The 24,085-nt window shown below is 37.7% G+C and overlaps 1 protein-coding gene across 4 annotated transcripts in view; it reads left to right on the top strand.

Moving 5' to 3' along the window:
* The window catches only part of EDA (ectodysplasin A), a 355,214-nt gene that overhangs the window by 253,315 nt on the left and 77,814 nt on the right, over positions 1-24,085 (top strand). For all 4 annotated transcript variants that reach the window (XM_070604031.1, XM_070604032.1, XM_070604033.1 and 1 more), the window contains exon 2: positions 12,334-12,439. In XM_070604031.1, coding sequence (XP_070460132.1) covers positions 12,334-12,439 — 106 coding nt within the window. The remainder of the gene's footprint in view (positions 1-12,333; positions 12,440-24,085) is intronic.

Below are 24,085 nucleotides of genomic sequence, written 5' to 3' on the forward strand. Positions count from 1 at the left end.
AAAATAACAAAATGGATCATAGACTAAATGTAAATTCTCAAACTATCAAGCAAAGATTTTTAAATATGACACCAAAAGGATGGTCCATAAAAGAAAAAATTGATAAGTTGAACTTCATCAAAATTTAGAACTTTGTTCCTTATATGACACTGTTAGGACAATTAAAAGACAAGATATAGATTGGAAGAAAAAGTGTCGCAGATCACATATCTTATAAAGAACTTGTGGGGCCGGCCCCGTGGCGGAGTGGTTAAGTTCACACCCTCTGCTTTGGTGGCCCAGGGTTTTGCTGGTTCAGATCCTGGGCGTGGACATGGCACTGCTCATCATGCCATGCTGAGGCGGCGTCCTATGTAGCACAACCAGAAGGACCTACAACTAGAATATGCAACTATGTACCGGGGAGCTGTGGGGAGAAGAAGAAAAAAAAAAAAGAAAAGGAAAAAGATTTGCAACAGATGTTACCTCAGGTGCCAATCTTTAAAAAGAAAAGAAGAACTTGTATCCAGAATATATAATGAACTCTTAAAAGTCAATAATAAGAAACAGACAACTCAATTTTTGGAAATAGGTGAAAGATTTGGACAGACACTTCACCAAAGCAGATATATGAAAAGATACTCAATATCATTAGTCATTAGGGAAAAGCAAATTAAAACCATAATGAGAGATCATTACACACCTAATAGAATGGCTAAACTTAAAAAGACTTACCATACCAAATTTTGATGAGAATCTGAGAAACTGCAACTCTCATACACTGTTGGTGGGAATGTAAAATGGCACATCTACTTCAGAAAACAGTTTGGCAATTTCTTATAACATATTCTTACTATATAACCCAACAGTTCCACTCCTGGGTAGTTCCTAAGAGAAATGAAAGCATATGTCCACACAAAGACTTGTACACCAATGCCTGTAACAGTTTTATTTGTAGTAACTGAAAACAGAAAACATTGTGTCCATCAACAGGTGAATGGATAAACGAACTCTGTTACATCCATACAATGGAATACTACCTATCAGTAAAAAGGAATGAAGTGCTGATACGTGTTATAACATGGATGAATCTCAAAATAATTATGCTGAGTGAAAGAAGCTAGACAAAAAAAAAAAGAAGAGTACACATTGTATGATTCTATTTATATAAAAATCTAGAAAATGAAAACTAGTCTATAGTGACAGAAAGCAGATGTTGCCTAGGAATGCAGAGGGCATTGGAGACAGGGCTGAGTGGGAAGGGACTACAAAGGGGAAGCTTTTGGGAGTGGTGGATATCTTCATTATTTTGGTTATGATGATGATTTCACAGGTGTACACATATGTATATAAATATGTCAAAACTTAGCAAGTTGTACAGTTAATTTGTGCAGTTTATTATATCCCTATAAAGCCATAAAAAGTAATCTCTGTGGCTGAAAATGAAGCTGGTTGTTAATCCATAGTTTGTGTTAAATTCCCATGGTTATAAGAGAAACGACATAGGCTTTCGGGCAGGGGTTGTGGGAAAGAGGCAGGTTGAATAACAGACAGGAGCTATGCTTAGATGGCCCCTTGCGAGCACTCTTTTTCAGGCGAGGATTCTCAGAGGCTAGTTTGAGTTTAGTAGGGGCAAAAGATTTCTGTTTCAAGGTTCCTGGGCGGTTTTGAAGTAGCCAAGTAATACATGCACATGGCTTTAAAAAAATATATGAGCTATGTACATAAAGGCTTATAATTTATGCAAAACTTCACTGTTCTAACCCTCCCTACCCCAAGTCCTAATCCTCTGAGATCATTATTTTCAACTCTATTTACTGTTTCTGTTTAGTTCTTCTGTTGATTCCTTCTATATATACTGCTATTGCTTGATTTATCTATTTTCTGCTGAGATAAATGAGGCTATACCTCAGTTATTCCCTCTCATCCCAATATAGTTATCATGCTTTTTAGTTCCTCTGTTCATTTGTTTGAGGAATGTCCTTAGACCTTTATTTCTTGTTCCATAAACTATAGACAGTATCTCTTAACTCTTTTTATAAGATGAGGCCATTAGTTCCCTGTTCTTCTCTTTATCTCTCATCTCTTCTACCTGTCTTGTCATTTGTCTTTTCACATTGCCAAGAGGGATAACATTTATGTTTTGCTCTTTCTTTATAATTAAGTATCCTGTGCTTTTGTGTCTTGGTTATTTATGAAAGCTGAAATCAGTATGCAGTGTTTATATTAATGTGGCTATTTGAAATTTTTCTCTCTTCTATCAAGTGTCATGAGAGCGTTAACATTTCTTAATTTGTACAACGTTTTGTTTTTTTCTGGATTTTCTAATTGCCTTTATTTTTTTTCTTGCATTGTCTGTAGTATCCATAGTTTCTCTAATTTCTTAAGGGTAGATAAAATCTTGAGCCCCGCTCCTTCTCTTTTTTTTTTTTTTTGGAGGCCTGTCTTCTGGAGCCCTCCTTGAATCCATCCAGACTGAATGCTCCTTTTGACTGTTGTGTAGCTGTCATCCTTGGACTTACTTTTATTAGTCTCTGGTTTTAGGTCCCTTCTTTCCAGAACCCAGTGTGTACCTCTGTCTTTCTTTACTCCCTCGTTTTGCTGGAGTATATTCCTAAATAACTTCCTAGGAAAGGGGTGAGAGGTGAACTTTGAGTCTTTGCCATCTGGAAATGTCTTTTTTTTCACTATCAAGCTCAATGTATAGTTGGCTAGGAATAAAACTATAGGTTCAAAATAATTTTCCCTTAGAATTTTGAAGGCATTTCTCTATTATTCTTTCACACACCCAGTGTTGCTGATGAGATGATCAACCTATTCCAATTCTTGTTCCTTTAACTGTTAATATTTTCCCTCTCTGGGAGATTTTAGGATTTTTGTTTTATCTTTGATGTTCTGAAATTTTATGATGTGTCTAGAGGTTGAGCAAAACGGCTGGCTACCCCATATATGAGGCCTGTAAGCCCCACCCATGTACATAGAACCATTATGCTGGGGGACCTCTAAATTCCAGAATGGAGATGTCTTTGCTCTGGGACACTAATGCCCACATTAGCTACTTCAATTCCTTTTAGATGACTTAATCTCTTTAGAGAAGAACCTTCTGATTTTTTTTTTTTTTTTTTTTTTTTTTGCCTTGGGGATAAATGCTTAAATACTAGGAGTTCTATAAATAAGGACAGGAGATGATTATTCAATACACAGGCTTTCAGTGGATTTCTCACATTTCATTCTCACTCTCTCCCTTACCTGGCATTTCCAAGTTTCAAACTTCTCTGGGGTCCGCCTACAGGGCAAACTAGCATCCTCCCAGCTTGTAAGCCCCCCTCTGTCACTTTCTCTGCCCTTCTTTATCGGTCAGCATCCCATACACTTTCTGTCTTTCAGAAAGATGTTGAAACCTCTTTTTTGCTTATTCCCTTAATTATTCTCTTCCTTGTGTCTTTTTTTAGTTGTTTAATGGGATCTTGGGAGAGAGAGGAGCTAAAATTGTTTGTTTAGTCAGCCACCTTGATCCAGATGTCTACATACTTGTCAAATTTTAAAGTTTATAAGCTTTTTGTGATTTTTTTTGGAAACTATTTGTAATTAGGAGCAATAAGCTATAGAATGGACAAACCTACATCGTTTACCCATTAGGATAAATTAGAGAATTCATTAGTGTTAAAGCTCTGTGAAAGAGAATAGTAGACAGCAATAAAATCTTATTCTCTATTGCTCCATGGCAAGATGGCTTTAGTTCCCTAAAGTAACAATCAAACAATGGATATGCATAAAATTGACTCTAATGAATAGAGTATTTTGCTATACTTCATTTCATTTCTTTATATTTTATCCTAATTTCTTTTTGAGTGGGTAGCTCTGTTGAGATGCAGTGGAAAAGATTTATGAGACAATACTCAGCGTGAGGCTTTCTTCACTCACTGTCATGGTCATAAGCAAGAGTCAGGAATTTTCCTCTGAGAAAAGAAGATTTCCATAGAAACACCCTCTGCTGGATTCTAATCAACAGTCATTGAAAAAAATTTCTCTCAGTTTTACAGTTACTGAAACGGTATCGGTCTACCATGATGTCACATAACCAATTGTTTTTTATTTACCTCAAGGGAGGTCCTGGCCACACTTGGATACAACCGACACTAAAATGCCAAGCTATTTAAGGAGAGCATTGCAACTTTATCTAATCTCACAGTGAAATGGTCTTCCTGGCCTCACAGTTTTCCTCACTAGTCCTTTTCTACCATTGGTGATTCTAGTTTTACAGTATTTAAAGATCTGAATTTGTATCCCAGGCCCTTTACTGTTTTTTCCCAATCCTCAGGTTTGTGTTTCACAGGCATCGATTGTAGGCTGAATCTCTGCTGATTATATCACCACTGATTAACCTCCCTGCCCCTAAGATACTTTTATCTTGGACTCTCCTTTGAATTCAATTTACTGTACTTACACCCTGTCCTTCCTGACGGTCCCCTTTGGACTAATCTCTGAGATTCACTTTCTATACTTACATTCCTGTCAGCCAGTCCTGGGTTCATGGTCCACTGGCCATGCACGCACTAAGTTTGTATCCTTGTTATCCACCCAACTCCATGGATATATTTGAACCATTAGTTACATAGCCTTTCTTTCATCATCTGAGCCCTAGTTATAATAGTTAGACTTTTGTCTACAACGTATTTCAAGATCACCTTAAACTGAATGACTCATCTTTCCCTAAAATCCTTCCCACTGCTTAATTTTTCTAAGATATTTAGAACACTTTTGCCCTCTTAGAATCAATAGCCATCTGTTTAAATTTGCTTCTTACCTGTGTCCTATTCCCCTCCCCCTCAAATTCTGACTTGCAACTCTCTTTTCACTAGCTACCTCCCTTTTACTCTTCCCCATTTTTGATGTTGAATGTTGTGGTCAAATATGGCTTAGAGGTAGTTTATGTGGTTTAGGTTTCTATTGGGAACCAGAATGGATTTCATAGACTGCTAATGATAGTGAAATTTTAGACAAGGGAAAAAGTATAAACTAAATGGATTGCACGGGCGATCTCATTTTGGTCTTAATGCCACTCTAACCTGCATTTGTCCAGCTTTGTAAAGGTAAACTGCAACATCGTTATAAAACTGTTCAAGAGCCATTTAAGAATTCATAATTAAGAGGATGTATTTGTGCTGATATTTTCTGAATCCAGAACTCAGGATTGGCTGGGATGGTTTTATCCTGGTGCTTCTGTAAGTTCTATAGGTACATTCTAATTTATAAACTGATTCTATTCACAAATTATAGCCTTTAGTGATTTCCAAGTATTGCAAGTGGAAGTGTGTATTTTTCTTCTTATGTGTCAAAGTACCTTTCAGTATAGAAGTGTGAGGAATTACAAATTAAATAAGCAGATACTCCCAAGGGAAGGCAGTGACATCCAGTATATATTGCTGCCCTTCCTATTCAAAGATGTCACTAGTGATTTCACCCATACTTGTAGGGAGCAAAGACTAAACCTTCAACCAGAAGTCCTTTCTCTGTGACATACATACAAAGTGCTTTTTGATTTGTGGCTGGCTGCAGCTGCTGTTTGTAGAGCCCATCACTGTCTGTATTTCTGTGTTCAACTTGGGATCAGCTAAAAGCCTTTGCTCAAAAAGAGTTTCCAAATTCCTTATTGTTGCATTTCAAGCTGGTCTCTGCTGCTGTTTTCCCAAACAGCCCACAACTACATCATGTTATTTGAAGCTATACTTTCGCACATCTTTTAGAGTATTTCTTATGCCACCTCTGCTTATGGTTATGCCATAAAACTCACCATACCAAAGATGCTTGAGTATCCTTCTGTCATTGCATCTCTGCACATGTCAGCAATGAACACTATTTTAATGCTCATAGACCAGCTGACTTCCAGAATCTCAGTAGTGGTGGTCCTCTCTTGCCATTTTACATTAAGCCTGACTCCAACTCTGACAATAAAACGGTTCAACGAGGTAGACGTGACATCTGTGATGGATGTGAATTTCAAAGTCATACAAAAGCTGGACACAACTTGCATTATCCATTAATGCGAATCAGTTCAGTCAGCTTCTATTTTTCCAGCTCTGATCTGTATGTTAGGAATAGAATCAAACATAGGAAACAGATGATCAGAGCATGAGAGCATTTCCCCCCTTTGCGTTAGTAGCTGTATGTTTAAAATAACTCATCTTTCACCCTTGATGTGCATCTTAAGCAAATTTAACCTTGCCCAGAGGACAAGTCCACACGGATTCTGAACGTACAAATAAAGCTACCTTTGAGGAGCTTACTACCAATGGGGGAAGAAAAATTAATATTAAAGATATATAAATTATTATTTGATATGTGTTAGGTAATCCATACAGCCCAAAAATGGGAAGTAAGAAAAGCCAGAGATTGAACTGGTCTGTAGTATAATTTCTTGCTGATGCCCCACTATGGTAATGACTTCAAAGATACTGTTCTTTTTTATTTTTCTTTCTACTTTGCAGTCACTTGCATTGTTGAGCAGCGATTTCTAAATCAAACTATCTAGGGAGCAGAATTCAGTAACTGCTTTTAGCTCTATGTGAAAAATGTTGGTTGTGTTTAGCTTCCATGTTTAGCTTTAATACATAAATTCACTTGTCATCAGACATATTTACAACAGGGGATAGCAATCCCTGGCACTCACACCAAGGTGCCACTTTCCTTTGGCCTTTGGCCTGATTTCTGCCACCTCTACCCCTACCCTGCTCATGGCAGCTCCCATAAGATGCTCTGTTGAGTATTCTTGTTTGCTTGCTCTCAGGAGCTGGCACACTTTATTCAGCAACCAGCACATACTGTGCGTCCTGTCTTGTCACACTGCTTTTCAAGCCTTACTACCTCCTGTTATGTACTGTTACCATTCGTTGAATTGCAAAGCAAGGATTACTTGCATGTTGTTTCTCTGTGTATGTTAAAGATCGTGTCTAGTTCAGTGCCCTCCATATGATAAGTAATCAGGGTTTGCTCAGCAGACAACACCACCCTGAGTGACCTTCTCCAGACCGTTTGTTGAAAATCAGAGCATGTTGAGTTAAGGGTTCTTATAAGATTGGAAGTGTGTTCAATGTCAGCTTCTTATATCTATGACATATCCATCAAACTGGTTTGGGCAACCCTACTTCACTCATTGGTACTGGCTGCTCAAGTCTATGTGAGCTAGAATGGTGCTATGGTGGAATCACTTGGAGATTTTGTTAAATATCTCAAGGTATAAATTATTTTATTCATTTTATTGTATTTTATTTGAAGGTGCAAGCTGATTGCTGATGGGTGGTGCTAGTGATGGCAGTGGTTGTAATAAGAAAAATAGATTTATTCAAGAACATTGAAAGAGAAATCTTCTTTAAAAAATGGTGATTTGCCAGTCTTAGAAAGCCTGGTAGATACCTGCCTCCTCTTGAGAGAGATGAAGTACCAATTTATATAAACAGATTAACTCTAGGAATGAAAGGTGAAAAACATTATCTACATGAGAGTCCTATTTTACCAGTGGCAGAAGAGGATTTAGCCTTTTTAGTCTCCAGAAAATCAACTAGTTGAAGAATGAACAATGCAGCAGTTTCTCAAAATGTAGTTCAAGGACTACTTGCATCAGAATCCTATAGTGAGCAAGTTGAAAATTCAGATTCAAGGATTCCCAACTCAGCCTACTCAATCTAAATTTGGGGAAGAGAAGGCCCAAGATTCTATGTTTTAACGCTCAGGTCTAGTGATTCTGGTGCAAACCAAAGTTTGAGAGTCACTGACCTACAGAGTCTCTCACTCTCAAGATGCCTTTGATTTGATTACTGCCAGTACTATAATGAGTCCTTAGTCTACCTCTCTATGGTTGATCCTAAGAAATGAGGTCCAATTAGGGTCTAATAAAATCCTAGCTTTAAGGAATGGATTACTGATAGTCCTATTATTCTTTCAACAGATAGATATTTATTAGGGGCCTACTATGTTTGCCAGGCTCAGAGTCAGGCACTAGGTATACAAAAATGGATAAAATGCGGCCCCTACCCTCAAGAAGCTTATTAGAAATTTCCTATGGATCATCTAATACAATCAAATACATTAGTCATGAAATATAAAATGAATTGTATTTATTCTATGTCATGGTAAAAAGAAAAAAAGTGGCTAATAATTTTGTGGGTTTAGATACTCGTTTGTAACAATATCTGGAGAGTCCCTAGCAATAATGGATGTATTCCTCGTGCCTCACTGTTAATGAATTGTTTCCAGCTGAGATCCCTGTATTCTGCAGGTGCTTTTTACCATAGGAAACAAGGGTGTAATCAGTTAATAAAGTGTAAAGAATTAGATTTTTTTTTTTCCCTCTAGCAAAATGCTGGCTGCGGCCAACATTCCTGATGCCTCCTCCCTTGTGCAATAGGAAAACAATATTCGAAGAGAGAAGCCTGTTTTGTTTATATTCTGCAACTTGCCTATGGAGGCCGTGCTAATGAATTCAAAACTCAAGCTAGAATTCCAGACTTTTTATACAAGCAATCACTGATTTTTGTCTTTACCATTACAGTATACAGAGGATAGTTTTCCCTCCTACCTCTAATTGAAACTCAAATAAGGGCAGTGTTTTGTGTTGTTTTCTTCTGTTTTTTATTGAGAAAATAGAAACTATGTTCAAAGCATTTTCATACACAGGCAGTCCCCTTCTAATGAACATTTGACTTATGAATGTCCCATATTCATCAATAGCCTCTCTTAAGGGACTTTAAGCTATTCCTACTACCCATGGAAGATGGAGTTGTTTCTGCTGTCTGCAGGAGTTTGTTTTTCCCTTAGACCTCCTCCTCTGGGAGCTTGAGCCTCACGAGTTCCCATCAGACCCTTTGGAATAATACGTGAGCGGGTACTACTACTGCTGCCACCAGGACACAAGAAGGTGCTGGAGGCCCTGCCAGAACATCCATAAGAGCCGAGCCCCTGAGGGAACACCAAGTTTGAAGGAAATTCTGGAATTGTAGTTGGCGATAGTAAGGAGGTCCTCCATTTGGACTTCAAAATTCCTTTCCCCTAAAAACAGCACTATGCTGTAATAACATAGCCTTGTAAAATGTAATTATCTGACAAATTCACCTATCAAGACCACAGCCAGGTATCGAGCAGTAAGCAAATGGCCTCTAAGCTGCCAGAGACTGTGCATCTTATTCACTGGAAAAGCCATTCAGAAACACACTAGCTGCTTATTTATTCTGTTTGTACATGATTCTAATTAGTTTTAATAAGATTTCAAGCCTATAGCAGATTATAAACAACAAATTTGGAGGGACTGGAAAGGATGTTACAAGTAGGTGAAATGAAATCTGATAGTTGACAGCAGGGTAAGAGACAAAAAAGCATTAAAAAGAAGTTTAAGAACTCAAAAACCAACGACAGTGAAACACTGCTTCACATCCACAAGAATGGCTGAAATTAAAAACTGACAACCAAGTGTAGTGAAGACACTGGAACTCTCATACATTGCTGGCGGGAGTATAAAATGGTACGCTCACTCTGGAAATAATTTGGCAGTTCCTTACAACAAATACTTACCATATAACCCGGAGGTTCCTCTCCTAGGTGTTCACCCAAGAAAATGAAAACATACATCCCCAAAAAGACTCATATATGAATGTTCATATCAGCTTTATTCATAATAGCCCCAATCTGGAAATAACCCAAGTGTCCCTCAACAGGTGAATGCATTAAAAAATTGTGGTATATCCATACAATAAAATACTATTCAGCAATAAAAAGGAATGAATTACTGATACCCATAACAACATGGATGAATCTCACAGACATTATGTTGAATGAAAGAAACAACACACAAAAATCATACAGTCATATTGTATGATTCCATTTCTGTGAAATTCTAGAATGGGAAAAACTAATAGAAATCAGATGATAGAAATCATCTGGTAGAATCAGAATATCAGTGATAGAAATCAGAACAGTGGTTGCCTAGGGTGGGAGGTAGCACTGAAGAATGACTGGAAGGGGCAAAAGGGAAAATTCTGGGGTGACGGATATGTTCTATATCTTGATTTGAGTGGTGGTTACTAAGGTGTGTACATTTTTTCAAAACTCTTCAAACTGTATGCTTAAAATGTGTCCATTTTACTTTATATAAATTGTAGCTCAAATTTTCATAAGGTACAAAAATTTACAAAGGGAAAAAGTCCTTCAGAGGATCCCCCTGCTGTAGGATAAAGTCTAAATTCCTTAACATCATCTAGCCCTTATTTAATGTCTCTTGGCTTATTCCTTCCCATGCATCCCCACCTCCTACCACTTATTCTAAGCTACTTGTATTTCCAAAAACTGCTATTCTTTCTCTTTCCTCTGAACCTTTAAACACAATGCTCCCTTTGCTTGGAATTTCTTTTTGGTTTCCCATTCATCACTAAATCCTTGACATCCTTCAGGACTCACGGAGGTTGCACCTCCTCCAAGACTTGTCTACTTCCAGTCTGTATTAGGTGCTTTCACTCTTGCTCCCAGAGAACTTTATGCTTCTCTCTAACAAAGCATATACGGCTTTGTAATGTAATTGTAATTTTTTTTAAAAAACTGTCAAAACCATAATGGACTGGGGCCATTTAATGTACGGGCAAATAGTCTTCTACATATTCAGTAAGCCCTGAATTAAATCATATACTGCAGACTAATTTCTGTCCAAAATAGCTGAAGTAAGTTTCAGTGCTCAAAGTTATCAAGAAAACTCTTCTATCCAGAATGACTTGTTCTTGCAGAGTTGCAAATGATTGAGATCTTATTATAAATAGCAGTTTGGGTTTATATTATTATTAGTATGTAGCTTACTTATATTGAGGGTTGGGTAACTTTCTATAGGCTTTATCTGGAAACTTAGCCAGACTTTATTGTTTATTCTATAGGAAAATGCATTTTACATTCCAGTCAAGTGACTCAAAAGTACTGCTAAGTTGAACCATGTGAAACTACTGATATTCAACCATTTTTGTCATACAAAAATGGCAGTTTCATATGGTTCAAGCTAAATTTTTTTAAATATAACCCTATGGCAAGTTGGAGATTACCTATACATTCATTTATTAATTTTATATTTAATACATGAATATATTCTGCAAGATGCTAATCTTGAACATTAAGGTTGTTAGGTATACTTGTTCTATGTAAACAGTAAATCACAGGATTTTGAAGAAAATTTGTATAGAATGTTGAAGTTTTCTTGAGTCCTACCCATGTTTTTTCCAATTAATCAGAGATGCAGCAGACATGAGGATTCTGGATTGTTTATTTTTTGAACTAACGCTAGGATGAAAATCTGGATTTATGTCTTCTTTTTTAACCCCCAAACTATCTAACCAGTCTATTTTGAAGATGAATCTTAATCATAGTAATAGCTAACATTTATTGAGTGCATATTACATGCTGGATACTATGTAACCCTACGACTACTTTATGAGCAAAGTACTATAATTATCCCTATTTACAGATGAGGAAATTAAAGCTTGAGTAACTTGCCCAAGGTTACACAGCTACAAGTGGCAGAGTTGAGATTAGAATCACTCACTTCTACTACTCTGTCCACTGTTTACCTCAAGCTACATATTTTTAACCACAAAGAAGCACTCTTAATGAAAAGATTATGATTCAATTCAGCAAGTATATATTTAATCTGTGTTTATCATTAGTGAATCCAGGCCCATTCACATATGAAATATTTTATATTATTATGAGAGATCATCATAACAGTAGAGGACCGAGTACCAAAATGAGTCTTATAGACCACAGGTACCATAGGAGTTCTGTAGGAGTCTAGGAGAGGGAGAGAATAATCGTGTGCTTTGTTATGACTAACTCCCAGAAGAGCGTTAACATAAATGGTACCATCCAATCATAATTGCATGTACAGCATTCTGGGAACAAACCAAAAGTTCAGCACAAATAGGAATGTGGAAAAATCATGGATGTATAATAATGAAGTCCAAGAGGGAGTAGCAAACTCAGTTTAATTCTGGGCAGACGTCAGTAGCATGTGAGGGAAGTTAGAAATCCATGACTAGGCTCTCTGAACCCCAGAACTCTATGGAGAAATGAGATTTGAAGGATTACTCGTTAGGTATTCAGGGCAGAAGAGAGGGGATTCAGAGATTAACCAAAATTTTATTTCTACATGACTAGAATAATAATGGTATCAAAAATAAAAGGATTTGTACAGTGGAGGGGAAGATGGGCTCAGGCTTTAGACACACTGAATTTAAGGTGAAGGTAGACTGTCTACAGAAAACTAGTTTTTTATGTTGGCTATGGTTAACTGGGGTCAACCTTTAACTCATCTGCTTGTTATTTTTACAGATGGCCCTTCTGAATTTCTTCTTCCCTGAAGAGAAGTCATATTCTGAAGAAGAAAGTAGGCGTGTTCGCCGCAATAAAAGAAGCAAAAGCAGTGAAGGAGCAGATGGTAAGTCTACCTGGGTGATCTCTTATCACATCTCAGTTAATGAGAGACCCCTTCTGAGAACTACCTTCTCAAGTGTGCTTCACCATCTCATATATTGTCCACAAACCCAAGGTCACAGAAGAAGGTTTTTCCAGACTAGCCTACCAATCAGTCTTTTGAGAAAAGAACTGGCTATACGAGGATCCTCTCTCCTCCAATCCCAGATACTTTCAGTCCTTTCACAGTATGTCTGAGAGCCATGGTAACATTAGTTTCTCTCAAGATCACCCTCTATAAGGACCTCAACTGTCCTGGGGGCATCTCACATCTACTAAGGCCACCAAGAGGATTCATGCCTATTCTTGGAATTGACAGCATTGTGCCATGGTGGCACTTACATTATATATTAATTCCAATGATAATCATGTCAATGTTGGTATCAACTACCATGCTCAAATATGAACTAGAGTTGCTAAAATTCATCTGTAAGTTTCTTGAGGGCAGGGATTCATTTCTCTTTGTATAACTCCAGAATCTAGCCTAGTATTTGGCAAATTGTTAGAGTTTGAAATGTAAGTTGGTGATGTTGAGTGTGCCTTCATCTAGATTATGGTGTGCCATGAAAACCGTCTCTATTGAGGGTGAAACAGATTTGAGTTAACCAGCAATGCATTTTGTGAAGCATAACAAAATGTTGAGCTAGCTCCTAGGAAGAGCCTTTGAATCTCTCTATTTCAACATCACTCTGTCAATTGACAGAATGCTACCTCTTTGACACAGGAGTTTGTAGAATGCATAGCTCTGGGCTGCTGCAAAGCCATCTGGACTCAAAGACAGCATGTGTCTGGCTACATCTGCCAAAGATATATGTCTGGGGAGTTTCAAAACAATATGACTTTATAAAGATGAGAATGAGATTTTTAGGCTGACATTTGTCAATGTGAGTGAGGGCCGGTGATGGAAGTAGTTCCAGAAGGCATGAGCTATTGAAGAAATGGGGCCAGGACTTTGTCAGTAGGGGCAAGACGAAGTAGAACTGGATGAAGTCTGAAAAAGAGCTCAAAACAAGGACCCTATAATTAAAAAAAGAGAGAGAGTCAGAGAAATTAGATAAGTGAGGTATTCTAGTCAATGGAGGTGGCAGCAGTATTGAGCCCTTGAATGGAGAACTGAACCAGTGAGGCCGTTCTCTAGAGCAGACACTTTGCATACAATTGATGACGAAGTTCAAGCCTAGGAAATGTGGTCCGTGAAGTAAAAGGCACCTGTTATTCACATATTGCTTGCAGCCAGTTTCCTGGAAAGGCCATGGTCTTTCCTCTCCTAATTGCTTCACCCTTTGATACATGTAGGTCTTTCCACCTTTGACTCTTCCCCTGAGGCTACTCCCAGTACCACCAAATCTTTCATATTCCCTGGTTGCTAAGGAGGAGAGGAGAAAGATGGTAAGAGCAACATCACCTTCTGTAGTGGGCATAGTCTTTCCTTCCTCTCCAAGTGGGAAGTCTGATAGCTTCTAAAGTTTACCTCTTCATCTGGTCTCCCAACTTTTTCTCTTAAAGAAAGCAGCTTCCTTCTCTCTCCCAAACCACTTTATCTGGATCTGGCTACCAATATCTCTGCTACTGATCTTCCTTACAGTATTTATTCTGTTTTGATACAAAAGTTTTTCTCTCTGGCCAAGGCCAAAGCCTCTCATTAATTTTTAGCACTTCTTATCTAATTTCTTCCTGGTCTGATACTCTAGTCAATCACTAGATTCTAATCATTTTGTGCCAATGCCTAATTTCTCATGCAATCCCAGATATTTTTCTTGTAACAGTATAGCTGGGAGGAATCCAAAAACCCCTTAAAGTTAGGAGCATAGAATGTCTGAGAGACCTGAATTTGATTACATTTCCAGCCTTTTACCTGGGAGGCTACAGAACCATTTCTTTAGATGTGGTGGGTACTCCAATGAGTTAAAGGGTGACAAGTCAACCCAAATCTCCTTTACTTTTGAACCATTTCTGTTACTCTGCTGAGTATCTGCTATGTTTATTCAAGACGTTCCTCAAATATTTGCTGAGAAAATACAGAAGCTTATATAATACTAGAATGGAAATGCCGTAGGATATTAGTGTTTGTCTATTTTGTTTGCTTTTACATCCCTATTGCCTAGAAAAGGGTCTGGCACATAGTAGACCTTCGATAAATATTTTTCTTTTTGCCCTCAAAGAGCTTAACTTCCAGTGTAAAGAGACAGACAATAAACAAAATTGGGGGTGATAAATGTTGTAGAGAAAAATATAAGAGGGAGAGAAAGTGACAAGGTGGGCTGTAAAGTGATCGGGGAAGGTCCCTCCTTATTAGAGGAGAGAGCTGAATGAAATGAAGGTGTGAGCCATGCAAATATCTGGGGGTGGGAGGGGAGAGAGGAAACAGTAAATACAAATGCTGTAAAAGCAGAAGAATGCTTGGTATGTTCCAAAAAGATCAGTGTGGCTGGGAACAAAGTGAGCAAGAGAGAGAAGGAGATGAGATCAGAGAGCAAAGTCCAATCTAGAGCCTTGTTGGCCAAGGTAAGGACTCTGACTTTTACACTGAGTGAAATAGGGAACCAGTGAAGAATATTGAGCACAGGAGTGACAAGATCTGACAATGTGCTGCAGGGAGAAAGGACAGAAGCAGGAAGACCTGTTAGGGGGTGTATAACAATAATCCAGGCAAGAGATGATGATGATTTTAACCAGAATAGAGGCAGTGTGGGTGGTGAGAAGTGGTCAGATTCTGGATAGATTTTGAAGGAGTAACTGACAGAATTTTCAGATTGATTAAATAAGGGGTATGAGAGACAGAGAAGAGCCATGGATGACCTCACAGTTTTGAACTTAAGGAACTAGACTAATAGAATTGCCATTTCTCAGATGGGTAAATACAGGGGAGGAGCAGGGTAAAGAGGTGTAGAGAAGGAATCAGGAATTCAGTTAGTCATGCTAAGTTTGAGGTGCCTATTAGATGACCAAGTATATATACATTAAAGGGGCAGCTGGATATATTAGTCTACACTGTGTATCATTGTGTCTCAGGACAATGAGCTGACTCTGTTTTATAAAAATGAAGAACTTCTCGTTGAAGAAGTGAGTCTATGAACCATCTGAACAGAGTAAGAGGTAGGATGGGATAGGTAAATCAGAGTGGGGTGAATTAAGGCCAAAAAAACACCTATCAGGTATTGATTCTAAATCCACAAGTTACTTGATATATTATAATAAAAATGTAGCTTATCCAACTCAGGTTTGCATCACAAGTGTCAAAGAAAAAGCCATTTACCTTGAATATTTAAGAACATGACAGAGATTTCAGGAAGAAAACATTTTTCAAAAGTCAAACATAGAGATAAGTTTAAAAAGAGAGCAAGAAAATCAATTCTAGGTCCTTGTATAATTTTTTTGATTTGTTACTATCCTTTAATTTCACTTCAGTTCCCAAAACTTTGTTTTATTGTTATTTAATAAGCCTTCTAGGCACTACCAGAAGAAGTATAAAGATGAATAAGACCCTCAGAGAAGCTTACAGTTTAATGAGGGAGCAGATACATTTATAGGCAACAGGTAAAAAAAAAAAAGCAAAGTAGTGAAGGTGGGTCCTGGGGTTTTACCTTACACAACACCAGTACACAGAAGACACTCAAGTATTTGTTAAATGAATGACTGAACAAACAAATCAGGGGAAGGTGTCTAGATTTTCTATCTTGGAACTACAGATATTAAGCTTGATGATCTTCACTAATCCTTGTGGGAGAAAAAAAAAATTCAACGAATGGTTCACTCACACTTAGGAAAAGCAAGGGACGTGTAGTGATCCATAGGAGCCTGCATAGATTCACCAGGAATAAATCAGGGTACAGAAGCCTATTTTCCTGTTTACACTGGGCTTCTTAACTAGTTGATTAGAGGCATAACATGGGCATAGTCTATCTTGCCTTAAAAGAAGTCAGTGGCTATATCCAGAGCATGTCCCATCTTTCTGACCCACCATTCAAGAAATGGTTGGATTCATCTCAATTTCTCCAATTGAATTACTCTATAAATGAAGACATTGACTAGGAAGCAGGAGTTCCAAACGCAGGGTTAGTTCCCCTTTAATATAAGTCTTGGCACTTTATGACTTCAATTCTTAGAAAATGAGTGAAGTCTTTTTCTTTACTACATCTCTACCTTAAATTTACTGCTCTTTTTGTGAGCTGGCCAAAATATTTGATACAGGTTTTAAGTTCATTTTTGCTAATTATATGAGGCCTTTTGGTTGTTGTTCTGCAAGGAAAGCATGACCCCTTCATTGTAGGTGTTGTGAGTCACAACAGTTCCAGAAATCTGTACCAGGATTTCCTGCTGAGACCTATCCTCATGATATGTTTCTGAAGTAATGATAGCTCTAGGTAGCTTGCTTGGTCATCTCTTGCAAGGTACTCCAGAAATCTGTAGAACTTTATTTTTTAGTTAGAATGAAATGTAGAATATATTTAGAGGGTCATAAGGTCTTAGAATCAGATAACATGAATCTAGAATTCCCACAGAGGTAGTTTCCATGTTTTATAAATATTATTGTAAAACTACCTGTTGTCTTCCTGTAGGAGCATTTTCAGGAATCAATCAAAATATTAATCTTTCCACACCCGCCCTCCCTGCCCCATCTTTCTATCCTAGTAAGAGAATAAAAATGAACATGCATTTCCCCTGATTGGTTTGTTTGGTCATTCATTTAACAAATGAACATTCATTAAATGAACATAGTGTAAGAGAAAAGGTCCCAGACTCAGTTGCAATTTCTGGATCCCAATCCTGATGTCACTGCCATCTTACCAGCCATGTGACCTTGGAGGAGTGACATCCTTCTAAGCCTCAGTTTCTTTAGCTGTAAAATGGGAGTAATTAGACCTCCTTACCTCACACAGTTGTTGTAATGATCAAAAGTGTTAATGTATGCAAAAATACTTTAGAAATTATTAACTGTTATTACTATGTTCTCTCCAGAAAATGAACATAATAGCATGGTCCCCCAGACATTTTAGGCACTCATATTCATTAATTTATGGATGACCATTATAATTTCTACAAAGATACTCTCTTTCAGCCAGATTGTCCTTTTCTGTGCTCACTGATGCTATCCAAGCCCATAGGAAGAAGACTTCAAGCCTCAAACTGTGGCCTACTCATCACAGCAAATGGTCACATCTGTACAGTTCTATGTCACTCTCTTTTTCTGTCTAGCTCACTGTGTATGTGTGTCCCTTTTTGTCAATATCTCTTTGTAGTTTTCTTTACTTTTGGACAGATAAAAAAAAGTTACTATTCTTTTTTGGTATTATAAAAGAGTAAAGGGGAAAAACAAATAAGATTGAAATAGATCCTTTTTCCTTTGTTTCTTAAAAATAATTATAGAATAGACCATAGCTCCATTAAATTGATACAGATGAACGTGAAAGGCTATGGCCTCAAAGAAGCAGACTTTCTGCCTATACAAATGTTAGCTGGAATTACGAAGTGCCCTCATTCTGGTATTGCTCTTGTATTTATTGCTTTTCAGTGAGCCGTCACTGTGCTATTATCAAATGAGAGAGACTAAAATCATTTTTAGAGCTGATAGAGAGTCTCAGGGCCTCGTTCACAAGACAAAAGTAAACCTTTTGAAGGTTTACCACGTGTGTAGACTTGAAGAGGATTGTTGATTTCAGGTGTAGAGTCCCCAAGGTTGCCTGCTGGTCATGGAAGCCAACAGCTTAAGTACCCACAGCAGAACACTCTGGACACTGGCTTTATATCAAATAAGATGTTAAGTAAGCTAACATGTCTTAGCTTGCTCATACTTCAAAATGCCCTTTAAAGCTATGTTTTCGTTGATGGAACTAGCCCTGTAGTAATTGATCTCAATAGGCTTTTACCACTGACACTTGGTTAACCAGCATTTTTAGAATACCAATTACTTGTAAGACATTGTACCAGGCTCTATAGGTGGTATAGCTACCAAACTCCTGCCCTCAGTACCTAAGCCCCAAAGTGAACTGGGTGTAGAGGCTAGTTACAGATTAGGCTGCTTAAAAATATTTATGAGACTTTTAAAATTACAAAAATAATACATATTCATCGTAACAAACATAAGCAATACAGAATCATGTAAGGTAAAATGCTAACATGCCTGCTTCCCACAGAAAAATGCTGTAAAGGTAAGAGATCTTTGAGGAATGTGTTACTTGCCTAAAGGAGGTCACAGGCCCAGCTGACCTGAAGTTCTCTAAAGGTGCTTCTAGTCTGTCTCGCTCTATCTTAAATTGCTTCCAGTTATTTGTTTCTCAACATTAGGAAATGTGATGAACTCTAAGCCAGGAGACCAAGATTCTATTCCCAGCTCTGCCATTAGTAGTTATACTAGCAGTATGACCTTGGGCAAATCTTAACTTCACTTCTCTGATCTTAGTTTTTTTTTAAAAGTTAGCCTAGAATCATTGATTCTCTGCTCAGATGTAAGACATTCAAAATAATCTAAGGAGTTTTTTCACACCCCTGGAAATTCTGACCACTCTGTACCCCATTAATAAAACTATAGTGAGATAGTACTATTACTGATGAGATTATATCGTATCCCTCAGATATATTAGGTTATGAAAAACATATTGAACTACTAGAACAAATGGTCTAATTGTTTCCTTCCAATTCTCTTATAATTTGCTCCGAACTATTCCTGATTTCTATACTATAATGATAATAGCTAGGATAGGTTTAGCCATTTGGATGATATCTGATTTATCAAATACTCAGGGTTTCAGTTTGGATGGTCAAATGAGCCTTTTCATTAGTGTCCATGAAGAGGATAAGTAAGGATTAAGAGTGTGCGTGTGGTTTCAAGAAGTGAAGGCTAAGAAGGTTAATCTGTTGGCTAAGCGGTGAACTCTTAGCTCCCTTTGTATGGTTCCTCAAAATATCACAGGCAGATGTAGATGCAGAGACAGAAAGTTCCTGTTGGCTCTTTAGTGTATTGCTTATGCAACCCTGTCTTACTCTAGATTTTACTCCTAGACCTGCAGGCCCTCTTCTGTTTCACAGGTGAGGAACTACTACAGCTTCCTTTTTTTTCCATTCATTCATTCAATAAATGTTTATTAAGTACAAACTAGTTGTTGAATAAATGTTCACTGTTTGGAACACTAGGGGCACAGTGGTGAACAAAATACATCCCTACCTTCATCAAACTCACAGTTGGATGATTTCAACACAGTATAGTAAGTGGTATAATAGGGTGCTATGGGACACATCAGGGAATGTCTCCTAATGGGGGTAATATCTGAGCTACAACCTGACCGACGCTCAAGAGTTAGCCAGGTGAAGATTTGGGGAAAGGGTAAACCAGGCATAGAGACCATACATGTTGGAATGCTTAGAGTAAAAGGGAGCTTGGCTCATTTGGGGAACCAAAAGAAGTTTGCAGGATTAGTGTAGATTTCTAAAGGGGAAGTGTTCATAAATGAACTGGCCAACAGGGGCCAAATCATGCAGGGCCTTAGAGTCCGTTTAATGGAGCATAGAAACTATCCTAAAGGCAATGGGGAAGCACAGGATAAATGTTAAGAATAGATCATATGGCAAGTATCTTCAAATACTACATGCATATACTCTGAACCAGCAATTCCACTTTTACTTCTAGATATTCTCACACAAGGGAAATTATTTATCAACAACAATATTCTTTGCTGTACTATTTGTAATAGCAGAGGATTGGAAATAACCTAAATGTCCATTATTTAGGAAATGATTAAATAAATTATGATAAATCTGTAACTGGTAACTGTGGTTGCTCTGGGGAAGCAAACTGAGTGTTTGAGGTTGGGGTGGGGAGAAACTAAACTTAATTTCCATGCTTCTGTATCTTTTGAATTTTTTTAACATCTACCTGTACTACTAATTTAGAATAAACAAAGAAAATTTAATTTTTAAAATAAAATATGCATGATATGTCATTTTTCTACCCATCACACAAGTACATTAGCAGTAATTTTATGACATCCTATGCTAATTAGAAGGTGGGAAAGCCCATATATTTGTGGAAAGACTATAAATTGGATTTTATTCCAGCTTTATTGAGGTATAATTAACAAATAAAAATTGTATATATTTAAGGTATACAATGTGATATTTTGATATACATATACTTTGTAAAATGATTACCACAATCAAGCTAATCAACATTTCTATAGAACCTCACGTACTTACCTTTTTTGTGATGATAACACTTAAGATCTACTCTCTTAGTAAATTTTAAGTAAAGACTACAGTATTATTGATTATAGTCACCATGATATGCATTAGATCTCCAGAACTTATTCATCTTGCATAACTGAAACTTTGTGCCCTTGACCAACATCTCCCCATTTCCCCTACCCTCCAGCTCCTGGCAACCACCATTCTACTCTCTGCTTCTGTGAGTTTAATTTTTTTAGATTCCACATATAAGTGATATCAAGCAATATTTGTCTTTCTGTGTCTGACTTATTTCACTTAGGGTAATATCTTCCAAGTTCAACTATGTTGTTATAAATGGCATGACTTCCTTCTTTTTTGAGGCTCAATGCATATACTCTGTGTGTGTGCGTGTGTGTGTGTGTGTGTGTTACATTTTCTTTTTCCATTCATCTGTCAACGAATACTTAAGTTGTTACCGTATCTTGGCTATTATGAATATTGCTGCAATAAACATGAGAGTGCAGATATGTCTTCAAGATACTAATTTCATTTCCTTTGTATTTACACCCAGAAGTAGGATTACTGGATCATATGGTGTTTCTATTTTTAATATTTGAGGAACCTCCATTCTGTTTTCCATAGTGACTGTACTGATTTACATTCCTACCACCCGTGTACAAGGATTCCCTTTTCTCCACATCCTCGCTAACACTTATTGTCTCTTCTCTTTTTGATCATGGCCATTCTAATAGGTGTGAGGTGATATCTCATTGTGGTTTTGATTTGTATCTCCCTGATGATTATTGATGTTGAGCATCTTCTCATATATCTGTTGGGCACTTGTATGTCTTCTTTGGAAAACTGTCTATTCAGGTCCTTTGCTTATTTTTTAATCAGGTTATTATTATTTTGCTATTGAGTTGTTAGAATTTCTTACATATTTTGGATATTAACCCCTTATCACATGTATGGCTTGCAAATATTTTCTCCTATTCTGTGGGTTGTCTCTTCACTCTGTTGATTGTTTCCTTTACTGTGAGGCACTTTTTAGTTTGATGCAATTCCACTTGTCTATTTTTGTTTGCCTGTGCTTTTGAAGTCATACCCAAAACGTCATTGCCCAGACCAATGTCAAGAAGCTTTTTCTCTATGTTTTCTTCTAGAGCTTTACCATTTCAGGTCTATGTTTAAGTCTTTAATCCATTTTGAGTTAATTTTTGTATGTGGTGTGAGATAGGGTCCAACTTCATTCTTCTGCATGTGGCTGTCCAGTTTTCCCAACACCATTTATTTAAGAGAATATCCTTTCCCCATTATGTGCTCTTGGCACCTTTGTGGAATATCAGCAGCCCATAAATGCATAGATTTACTTCTGGGCTCTCTATTTCTATTTCATTACTCTATATGTCTTTTTATGCCACAACCATACTGTTCTGATTACAGGCATACCTCAGACATATTATGGGTTCAGTTCCAGACTACTGCAATAAAGTGAATATTGCAATAAAGTGAGTCATGTGAATTTTTTGGTTTCCCAGTGCGTACAAAGTTTACACTATAGTGTAGTCTACTAAGTGTGCCACAGCATTGTCCAGAAAAACAATGTACATACCTTAATTTAAAAAATTCTTTATTGCTAAAAAATGCTAACCATCACCTGAACCTTCAGCGAGTCATAATCTTCTGCTGGTGGAGGGTCTTTTTAAAAACACAGTATCTGTGAAGCACAATAAAGCAAAGTGCAATAATATGAGATATGCCTGTACTCTTTTCTCTTTTCAAGATTGGCACCTGAGCTAACATCTGTTGCCAATCTTTTTTTTCTTTTCTTTTCTTCTTCTTCTCCCCAAAGCGCCCCAGTACATAGTTGTATACTCTGGTTGTAGGTCCTTCTGGTTGTGCTATGTGGGACGCCACCTCAGCATGTCTTGATGAGTGGCGCCATAGCCACGCCTAGGATTCAAATTAGGCAAAACCCTGAGCCACCAAAGTGGAGCACACGAACTTAACCACTCGGCCACAGGCTCGCCCCCTGTACTGTCTTTTGTTGTTAGTGCCATGGAGTCTATTCTGACTCCTAGCAACTCTGTGTACAGCAGAGCAGAGCCCTGCCCTGTCTTTTTGCGCCATCCTCCCACCTTGCAGCGCTATATCAAACAATGTTCCCGTCCTGTTCACAGGATTTTCATGGCCAAGTGTTTTGGAAGTGGGTGACCAGGTCCTTCTTCCTAGTCTGTCTAGTCTGGAAGCTCCACTAACACCTGTCCACCATGGGTGACCCTGCTGCTATTTGAAATACCCCTGGCTTAGCTTTCAGCATCACAGCAGCACGCAACTGCCACAGTATGCCAACCAGCACATGGGTGGTGTGCTTCCCTGAGCAAGAAACCCAGGCTGCAGCAGTAAGAGAGCCAAATCTTAACCAACAGACCACCAGATTGCCTTTGATTATTCTACCTTTGCATTGTATTTTGAAATCAGGAAATGTAATGCCTCCAGCTTTGATTTTTTTGCTTAATATTGCTTGGGCTATATGGGGTCTTTTATGGTTCCATATGAATTTTAGGATTGTTTTTTCTATTTCTGTGAAAAATTTCATTGGAGTTTTGATAGAGATTGCATTGAATCTTTAGATGGCTTTAGGTAATATGAACATTTTAACAATATCGATTCTTCCAATCCAAGATCACAGGATATCTTCCCATTTTTTTCGTGTCTTTTTCAATTTCTTTTATCAGTGTTTTGTAGCTTTCAGTTACAGATCTCTCACTTCCTTGGTTAAGTTTATTACTAAGTATTTTATTCTTTTTGATGCAATTGTAAATGGGGTGATTTTCTTAATTTCTTTTTTGGATAGTTCGTTATTAGTGTATAGAAACACAACTGATTTTTGTATGTTGGTTTTGTATCCTGCAACTTTACTAAATTCATTTATTATTTCTAAGAGTTTCTTGGTGGAGTCTAGGGTTTTCTATATATAGGATGATATCATCTGCAAACAGAGACAATTTTACTTTTTCCTGTCCAATTTGAATGTCTTTTATTTCTTTTCTTGCCTAATTGCTCTGGCTATAGGACTTTAAGTACTGTGTTGAATAGAAGTGGTGAGAGGGGGCATCTTTGTCTTCTTCCTGATCTTAGAGAAAGAGCTTTCAGCTTTTCACTGTTAAGTATGATGTATGATGTTAGCTGTGGGCTTGTTATACATGGCCATTTTTTTTTCTTTTTTTTTTTTTTTAAAGATTTTATTTTTTTTCCTCAAAGCCCCCCGGTACATAGTTGTATATTCTTCGTTGTGGGTCCTTCTAGTTGTGGCATGTGGGACGCTGCCTCAGCGTGGCTTGATGAGCAGTGCCATGTCCGCGCCCAGGATTCAAACTGACGAAACACCGGGCCGCCTGCAGCGGAGCGCGCGAACTTAACCACTCGGCCACGGGGCCAGCCCCCTATA

This window comes from Equus przewalskii, chromosome X, assembly GCF_037783145.1.
Source record: "Equus przewalskii isolate Varuska chromosome X, EquPr2, whole genome shotgun sequence".
Lineage (NCBI taxonomy): Eukaryota > Metazoa > Chordata > Mammalia > Perissodactyla > Equidae > Equus > Equus przewalskii.